This window comes from Etheostoma spectabile, chromosome 21 (assembly GCF_008692095.1).
Source record: "Etheostoma spectabile isolate EspeVRDwgs_2016 chromosome 21, UIUC_Espe_1.0, whole genome shotgun sequence".
Classification (NCBI taxonomy): Eukaryota; Metazoa; Chordata; class Actinopteri; order Perciformes; family Percidae; genus Etheostoma; species Etheostoma spectabile.
The window spans coordinates 7,650,466-7,659,455 of NC_045753.1; the positions used below are offsets into that span (position 1 = coordinate 7,650,466).

Below are 8,990 nucleotides of genomic sequence, written 5' to 3' on the forward strand. Positions count from 1 at the left end.
TTGCAGCATCCTGAGCCTTTTTGGTAAGGTTACTTGGAAAACTCTGCCTAGAGTAGTTTTATTCTCCCCAAAACAAGTTTCCTTTTATTTTTAAAGAAGTATACCAATTTTTTTGATTTTGCAATTTTCACTTATAAAAAGTTAGAATATAAAAAACAGTGCAACTTTTATCGCAATTTTTTACAAAAGCTGCCGCAAATTCATGATTTCAAAGAAAGGCCGAAATCCTGGAGAGACTAAAAATTGCTTTTTTTTACTGTATCTTTGTTGTTTATGCTGGTAGGTACCACATTTTTCTGCCCCAATACACATCATCTGCAGGGGGTTGGTCAAGTTTATTGATGTTTACATTTGTTTTTTGTGCTATAGTACAGTAAAAATCTGATTTTTCTTTTGACCCAATGCTTTCTCCATGAATGAATCTGTAGCTGGTACCGGAGGCGGAGCTGAAAAGAAGCCCAAAGTGGAGATGCCAGAGGACGAGCTGCGGGCTCACATGCAGAATGGCACCCTGGGAAAGCTGACCGTGCCCGTTTTAAAGGAGGCCTGTAAGCAGTTTGGGGTTCGGACCACCGGGACCAAGAAGCAGGAGCTGATTGATGCTCTGACTGAGCGGCTGGGCTCATGATGAGTTCAATATACAACTCTGTGCCTCTATGACCAGGCAAACCTGTTCAGATCAGATCAGAAATGTCTTCAGACACATTGCGCACAGCAAGTTCTGGTCAATATTGTGATCCATTTTAAAACCAGAAAATGAAATGTACCCTGTGATCTCAGGGACGGACCAGAACACTGTGTGCATTTTTCAACCAAAAAGGTTTCTTGTTGTGTATGTCAAGAGTAATCCTCTTGTTTTACCCTTTTTTTGCAAGGCTGCATTGTTCAGTCCTGCTTAGTGCTAATGTCTGCCGTAGGTGTGTCAGTTACATGGCTAGGCCTAATGTTTGAATGTAAAAATAAATAAATAAAACTAAAAAAACGTTTACAGCTTTGCATCTAGTTTGTTTTAGTTTAACTGCATGAGTAAGTATACTGTACATGTTAAGCAGCATTTCCAGTTCTTAAAGGGTAAAGGTGTGTCCATCCAAAGTAAAACTGCAGCATAATCAGCATACCTGGACCTTCTCACTGCATTGTTTAGCAACATGGCACGTTAAGATGTGTTGAGGGCAGGCCTGCACAGGCCTTACTGCACAACAGCAGGAAGAAGGGATCACATTCAACTTTGACCTCGTGTCAGTTGCGTCACGGCCTTCTTTGAGGAGGATTAACTGACTACAGAGCAGGTAATGGAGCTTTCTGAAAGGTTGCCGTTGCTATAGGTTTAGATAGATACTTGTTCTACTACATTCTATGTCGAGTATTCCTGCGTAGGTTTTCTGTTTTGGTTTACCCTGTGTTGAAACTGCTAAATGTTAACAAACCACTGACTGACAATGCAGTCCAAATGGTATCTATGCACCTAACTTTGCTGTAATATTATTAACTATATAATCGAAAAGTTGTAAAATATTTAGCAACCCGGTGCATTCGTTGAGTGCTTTTATGTTTACAGTTCTGAGCAGACGTCGTGCTGTCACATATTCTCGCTAGCTTGACACAGGCTGAAAGTCTGTCAACTTCAGAGAAATGGAGTGCCAATGTGAAAAGGACAACGCTGAGGATGCTGTTACAGGTGAGACAAAATTAAAAAAAATAAAAATATCAAACACCTTTTAGAGACCTTAAAGATGTTTGCGTTAGGCTAAGTAGGCTAACGTTGCTTAACTAGGTTATTTGTATTTCAACTTCAATTGTATGACAGTACCATTGGAATTGGCACTTCATGAGATGTCTATTAATGACGTTACGGTCTGTTATGGTCTCATTATGTAATGTGGTGTCTTCATGGTAGCAAAAACTAAATATTTAAGGCTGTGGAGTACGTAGTTTATAAACTACGTACTGTTATAACGCTAACAAGTTAGCAGAAAAATGTTTTGACTTCCGCTTTAGTTTTTTAAAATTAATACACGAAATCAAGAGCGCGTTCTCTCTTGACAATACGCCTCTTCACTGTCTATGCAATAAACAAGAGTGGTGGAAAAGTATTCATACACTTTACTTAAGTAAAAGTATTAATACCACATTGTACAGTGAGTAAGTACAAAGTGGCATGAAAAGAAAGTACTCGTATACTAGGCTACCTCAAAGTTGTACTTAAGTACAGCTACTTGAGTTAATGTACTTAGTTACATTCCACCACTAAAAACGGCCTCTTTTTTTGTCAAAACAATCCTGGAATACATATAGATATAAAATGAATGTAAATCTTGATATGCCTACAGGGGCGCACACACACACATACACACACACACACACACACACACAGACACACAGACATACACAGACATACACAGCCATACACAGCCCTGAATTGAACAATATGGTTTTCCTTTTGCATTCCCCATTTAGGTGAAAGGTAAACCCTATGATAAGTTGTGTATTTTGCAATACTAATGTCATGTTTTCCTCCCTCCCCTCTCTTTATAGACTGGTGGCTGACCAGCAACAACATCCAAATGGGAGCTTTTACTGTGGTGGGGTATCTTCTCTACAGATTCTCACAGAGTCAGTCACTCACTCACCAACACACAAGTTTATATTAAGTCGGAAAAACAGAAAGCTCCCCTGACATAGTATAAGCTATGTTGTTTTGCTGATTGATTGACCTGTCCTCCTCAGATATAGTGAGTCTGGAAACCGGAAAGCACAGCAAATCTAAAAATGTAAAGAAGATTAAACCTGCTTGACTTTATCTGAAATGTTTTTGATGAGATCAGACATCCCTGATGGTTTTATCAGAGGTTTAGCTAGGATCTATGGGTGCTATTTACAGAGGGTGACTCAATCCTCCCTCCATTTTTTGTGACAAATAGAAACTTACAGTAGGCCTATGCAGAATCACAACAGACCTGTGCACATTAATTTATTGATCGGAAACACACATATCTAAAAGATAAAGCAGGAGATAGGCTACTCTATATTGTCAAGAAATCCTATGAAAAAAACAAACAGGAATGAAACAATGATGGCCCCTTGGTGTAGTACTCATAAAGTATTCTGCGCTCCCTGCAGCACTGCCAGCTCTGATCCGATGGCCGATTCGTCTGTTCTGCACTCTAACCGGTGAGTTTTGTCGGAGTGACATATGAGAGGTCCCTTTGTCCTCCCCGTCACAGTCTGACCTTATCTGACAACTCACATGTTTGTGTATGATGTGAAATAAAATCACCACAACTTAAATGTGTGTTCTGCCTCAGGTCTGACGGCTCTTTGGAGTTGGGTGAGCCACCTAGTGGGAACCCTTCGTGGTACAAGATACACATTCTGAATTTCTGACACATAGGAATGAAACAAAAATATATCACCTATAAATTAAAGAAAGTCATATTCTAAATTTTCTGTTTGTGTCTTGTATGTCAGGAATCCAGAGCCTGTGGAACTGGCTGGCTGGAATTTGGCGGTTTATCGAAGGTGAGTGCTGCAGGAGGTGCTACAGGTCAGGAGAAGTTTACAATTTGAATGATTCTGTTTAGGTAGCCACAGGAAGTGACTCAGAAATTCAGCAGACACATGACAGCAATTTATTATCTATGTGTAGTGGGGCGTACTTGATAATTATAGGCCTATAATTAAGCAACTGACTTATAATCTGTTCCTCCATCAGCATCTTCCTCCAAGTTCAAGTCGCTTGTTGGGGTCAACACGGGTCAGTTCACATTAATTTTCCTATTGATACATTTTTTCTTCTTTTTCTCGTTTGTTCTGTTAAATGTGAAATATTTAAAACATAAAACCCACTCACTCAGGCCCAGCGTGGCTGAGAATCACAGCTGTTCTGCAAGTCTTTTACGATTTATCTAATACAAACTTGTCACCTCTACATCAGAGATGGATCTGTCTAGCTGCACAGACAAACCAGGCCTAAGGCTGATCCTCCTAGGGCCCATGGGTGGAGGACGGACCTCCCTTGCAGATACTTTGTTGGGCAACCGTGAGACAAAGGCACCCATGGGTCCCCTAATGGAGAGCACCAAGAGGAGGGCAGTAATGGATGGTAGAGAGGTTATAGTGATTGACACCCCAGATCTTTTGGGGTTGTCATTAGGGAACAACAACAGAGCCAGGGAAGCTCTGAGGAGCCTTCAGCTCACCGGTCCTGGACCACACGCCTTCCTGCTGGTGATACGAGCTCCAGGCTCCAGCACAGAGATCGACCAGGATGTGGCTCAGGCAATCCGAGCCACCCTAGAGCTTTTTGGAGATGGGGTCGCGGGGTACATTCTCCCAGTGCTCACACATGCAGACTGCCTGGGTCGAAAGTGTACTGTAGATCAGCTGCTTGATGTGGACTCTGGTGATTTGCAAAGGGCTCTGTCTCTAAGCAACGAAAGGCCAGAGCTGGTGGACAACAGGCCAGACTGCCCCCCAGAGGCACAGAGTGTGATACGCAGGCAGCTGGTGGGCCGTGTGGTGGAGATGAAGACACAGAGGGGGCATTTTGTCCACGAGCTGCAGAGGAGGGAGGACCGCATCAGGGAGGAGCTGCTAGCTGATATGGGCTCTGTCCTGGCTGGAAAACTGGGACACACATGTGGATAAGAGTGTGTGTGTGTGTGTGTGTGTGTGTGTGTGGTGAAAAAAGAAGGCAACAGGATTCATTCAAGTGTTAAACATGCAATTTTGACTTTAAGTGCAAGGGTGAATCTTTGCCTAAGGTATTTTGTATATTTGTCACTCTGCTGGTTCACCACTGTCGAAATAAATGTACGACTGCTGGTGGCCACCTTGTGTTTTCAACGTGCCACCAATTCTTTTGGTTAGATCACACACACACACACACACACACACACACACACACACACACACACACACACACACACACAACACACCACACACACACACACACACACACACACACACACACACACACACACACACACTTAATTTTGCTATTCTGATGTGTTGTAATTCTTCCATGTCAGTATATTCTTTTGGACAGGCCTGCACCTCATGTTTTCTTGCTCTGCTGCAGTGCTTGGCCCTCCACTTTCCTTCATAATTCATAAGACATCAAACTTTAAAGATGATCGGGGAAAATAAACTGAAGTCAGCAGTCCTGTTTAATGTTTTCTTTACTTTCTCCAGAGGCCTCTGAAATAGCATTTTGACAAGATAATTAAGAATTACTATCAACAAGTTCAAATTCAATTGCAGGTTTTAGAGTTTGTAATTATGTAGCTGTGATCATAAAAACAAATCTACATATTGTCAACAAATGAGTGATAAGTTGATATATGATATAATTATATCACTAAAGCTACGATTCTGTAACTGTAAAGGTATCAATGTTCTCTCATTTTTAGGCGGGCAAATTCGAATGAGCTGAAACACAAGTAGATAGAGCATTCAACTAAACGGTGCATACCTTCAACACACCAATCAGGTTCCACATGGGCATGAGGATGTATAAACCTTAGCAAAGGAAAGAAAATAAACCCCAGTGGTCTGCTGGTCTTTTGCCAAGTCTGACTTGAAAAGGAATAGCTAGCCCCGGTCATTATGTACTAGCCTCTCTGGGAGCCAGGGACTATTTACAGTGCTGCGCAGCCAAACAAATAAACTACAAAAATGAAAAAACAAATAAAAACAAGGTTTTCCAGTGTCACTTTTGGGTATAGCTTGTTACAGTTCAGTAAACGGATGGGGGGGGAAACAGCAGCTAACTGGTCAGTGTTAGACTTGTTAGACATTCTGCGCTAAAACACAATACCAGCCATTCAAAGTTTATTCAATTTGAAGACCACCTTCAAAAAGAAGATCTCTTCTTCATGGCTAAATCATCAGCAGTGCAGGAAAGTCACAAGAGGAAGAGAGATCCATTTTCTATTGCATCCACATTATTGTGGATATTATGGGATTAATCAGGGCTGATTGGTGGTGGTCCTAAAAAAACTTTTATGAGTTTCCATTGATAGAAAGTGCCAAAGTCTTTTACACTTGCATTGAAAAATCCTTTTTATTTTGACATTGACTCAAATGGCTCATCAGACGGTCAAACATAGTGGCAAACCTACTGAAAATGAACATCCGACTGTAACTATTTAGCCACTTTTAGCTCTTTGTTTTACTTTTTCTGCCTGAACAACATTCTCATGAGTTTGCACGCCAAAGTAGAGCTAAAAATCAAAGTGAATGATATTTTGGTTGAATTCTGAGCTACTCTCAAAATGTAAAAAAAATCAACACAAGAGGAACAACTCATGTATCCTTTCACAGCGTAACCTAACAAACGATGGGCTGTGTCACATTGTTTCAATAAAGGAGACTGAAGAAGGCCATCACAATGTCATCATTATTTAAAGCCTAACTCTTGCTCTTTCTCCAGTCTGTCCTCCCTTACAATGTATCTGGAATAACTGCAGTATCTTCCTAATCTAATTATTTTCTACTTAACTTGTACCAAAATGTATTCTTGTGTGAAAGGGTTTTATGTTGATGTATAAAAATGTTGGTACCCTACTTGTATTAACCTTGTATTTATTTGTCTTTTTTTGTGTTGTATTGTACATTTTATATTTGTAACCTTTATTTAGGCCTATGGTGTCAGCACTAGGAAGTGTTTATTTAAAATGTGTCTGAATAGTCCTATAATGGATGAGCCGTGCAAGCGGCCAGACACAAAAATAAACCATTCATTCACTTATTTACCCTGGAAGCAGCTTTTGAGTTCCATATCATGTCTAATGTGTGAATCCATTGTTTTCTATACAATTTGAGACTCTACCGGTCTCAATAAAAGACTAGGAGGCCTATAGAAAGACTGAAAGAATACAAATAAATCCAAATCCTATTGCTGAGGAGATAGCCACAAAGAATGGGGTTTGTTAGAAAGAAAATCTAAAAGATGTTATTTATACATATTGGTGCATCACTGAAATTGTATGCAATTCACCCTGCTGTATATTACAGCATTGGAATATGACTTCAATAAGTTGTTGTAGCAAATGATTTAGCAAACAGTTGCCTGTTTATACATCCAGCAGACACAGATATTGGTCCCCATCTACTGAAAAAATATTTGGGTCTTTTGCTGCTAAATATTCACCAGTGATGTGTTAATTTTGTCTGCCATGCTTCAAATAATACACATTACCATTGGACTTACAAAAATACCTAGAACGATCACAAAGAGTTGCTACAGAGATGCAAACAACCCCGAATAGACGCCACATAACTGAGAGTAGTCACAATATGACCAAAAACACAGACCGACTACAAAAGACCCAAAATAAATATAGTGAGACACAAACAGCCACAATGCAAAATGACTAACAATATACTTATGGGTGTCTTATTCCTATCTAGATAATAAATGTAGTTTGTGCCCAGGGCCCCATTGTCTCAATCCGTCAATGTGCATTTGGGGGGAATCAAAACCTGTTGTAAGCGTAAAACCAAAACAATGAGCTAAAAGAGGCTAAAAAGCTGGAAAACTTTGTTGGGTGATATAGGAATTATCTCTGCGGGATTCCTTCGTCATGTGATCCATTGTTAATTAAGAAATACTGACACTGCGAATTCGATCAACATTGATAGCATTCAACACTGAAACTGAAGTTGTAACGTGATATATCACCTGGACTAAAAGCCTGGACACGGACTTAAATAATAACACATTAATGCTGAAAACAGGATGTAAATCAGCTATTTATTTTATTTAGAACATGCCCACTAACGGGCGATGAAAAGAAGTGGAAAATGCAGGGTTTCGCAGTCCCAGGGGAGGGACTGCTCGACTGTCAACTGACGCAGGCGGTGACAGCAATACGGAGCCAGCGAGACGCTAACTGCGCATGTCCGCGTCCACACGGACGGAGAGAGAGAGACAGTCACAGACACAGAGAGAGAGAGCTATACTAGGGAAAATTGGCAAAGACAAAGGACTGAACAGCCTTTAGGGAAACAGGAGAGAGCAGATTCAGTTTTTACACCGGTTTATGATAGTCCAGCTGTGACACAACCGGTGGGAAGCGGCCAGGTAAGTGGTCGGTTCGAGAAAATGAAGTTACAGGACAAAAAGGAAGCGTTGTGGTTGTGTTTTGCTGTAGACACATGAGTCACGTTACGTAGAGCAGCCAGTAGATTATCGCCAGATATCGGTTACTATCATGGATTAATTGCATGTGTACATGTATGGTTTCAGAGTATAACAGCGGCTATCCTTGTTAATGGACAGTAAGCTCCATAATGTGCGTGTCTGGTTTTGTTCGATGCTGTTGTCATATTTTGCTAGCTTACTGACCAGGCTGCTTCCTCTATCCAGCCCAAGCTACTGGAAATGTTTACCTTCGTTTCATTTTGGGGGTCTGCTGACCAACAGGAGATAGTAGCAGTTTATAATGGCATGTCAGCTATCTATCACCGTCAACAACACACTGTTTCAGTGGTTTGGCCAATGTTTGAGCTCTGCTACTTTGTGTGTGTGTGTGTGGGGGGGGGAACAACTAAATTATGAATTAACACCACAGGTAGAGAAAATACAGCTTTTCTTTTCTTTCTTTCTTTCTTTCAGGTGGCTTTTTCAGGAACTGCTTAGCATCAAATCCTTGTATGTGTTCCAGTGGAAGTGGCGCTTCATGGTCTGCAACCTACTGATGGAAAGAACTGCAAAGCTATAGGCTCGGTGATTGAATGGAAAGAGCTGTCAACACACACCGAAGATGGAGGAAGTGGAAACGCACAGAGAGCAACGGCAGTTTGATTGACAACACCGCTGTGGTGGTGGTGGAAGAGTAATCTTTTTGAGTTGGGAGCATCTGGAGTGTCTTTGGCAATTCCACAGTGAGTCGCCCCCCCCCTCCTGTTGACCTTTCTTCACATCCATCCTTTCAAGAGAGCAGGTGTTACAACCACAGGTCTCGTTTACCCTGCAACCCCCACCT

General features: G+C 41.1%; 2 protein-coding genes across 7 annotated transcripts in view; both read left to right on the forward strand.

Annotated features, from left to right (window-relative positions):
• xrcc6 (X-ray repair complementing defective repair in Chinese hamster cells 6) overlaps positions 1-675 on the forward strand; it is a 16,439-nt gene extending 15,764 nt beyond the window's left edge. For all 4 annotated transcript variants that reach the window (XM_032501632.1, XM_032501633.1, XM_032501635.1 and 1 more), the window contains exon 13: positions 429-675. In XM_032501632.1, the coding sequence (XP_032357523.1) occupies positions 429-628 (200 nt within the window). In that variant the 3' untranslated portion in view covers positions 629-675. The remainder of the gene's footprint in view (positions 1-428) is intronic.
• Positions 676-1,100: 425 nt separating this feature from the next.
• Positions 1,101-6,386, forward strand: LOC116670918 (GTPase IMAP family member 4). Of its 3 annotated transcripts, none has more exons than XM_032501637.1 (8): positions 1,101-1,289; positions 1,559-1,678; positions 2,536-2,613; positions 3,121-3,171; positions 3,306-3,356; positions 3,469-3,519; positions 3,713-3,754; positions 3,935-6,386. In XM_032501637.1, the coding sequence occupies exons 2-8, from the start codon at positions 1,633-1,635 to the stop codon at positions 4,645-4,647; spliced, it is 1,032 nt and encodes a 343-aa protein (XP_032357528.1). In that variant the 5' UTR covers positions 1,101-1,289; positions 1,559-1,632; the 3' UTR covers positions 4,648-6,386. The 3 variants fall into 3 exon arrangements, with proteins under 3 accessions (XP_032357528.1, XP_032357530.1, XP_032357529.1); XM_032501639.1 differs by having other exon boundaries at positions 1,135-1,289; positions 1,607-1,678; XM_032501638.1 differs by lacking the exon at positions 1,101-1,289 and adding an exon at positions 1,359-1,453.
• The last annotated feature ends 2,604 nt before the right edge of the window (positions 6,387-8,990 follow it).

Coding starts and splice junctions, on each gene's coding strand:
- LOC116670918 (XM_032501637.1), top strand. CDS start 1,633: ATGGAGTGCCAATGTGAAAAGGACAACGCTGAGGATGCTGTTACAG. Junction 2,614..3,120: donor TCTCTACAGATTCTCACAGA/GTCAGTCACTCA, acceptor CGCTCCCTGCAG/CACTGCCAGCTCTGATCCGA. Junction 3,520..3,712: donor AATTTGGCGGTTTATCGAAG/GTGAGTGCTGCA, acceptor TTCCTCCATCAG/CATCTTCCTCCAAGTTCAAG.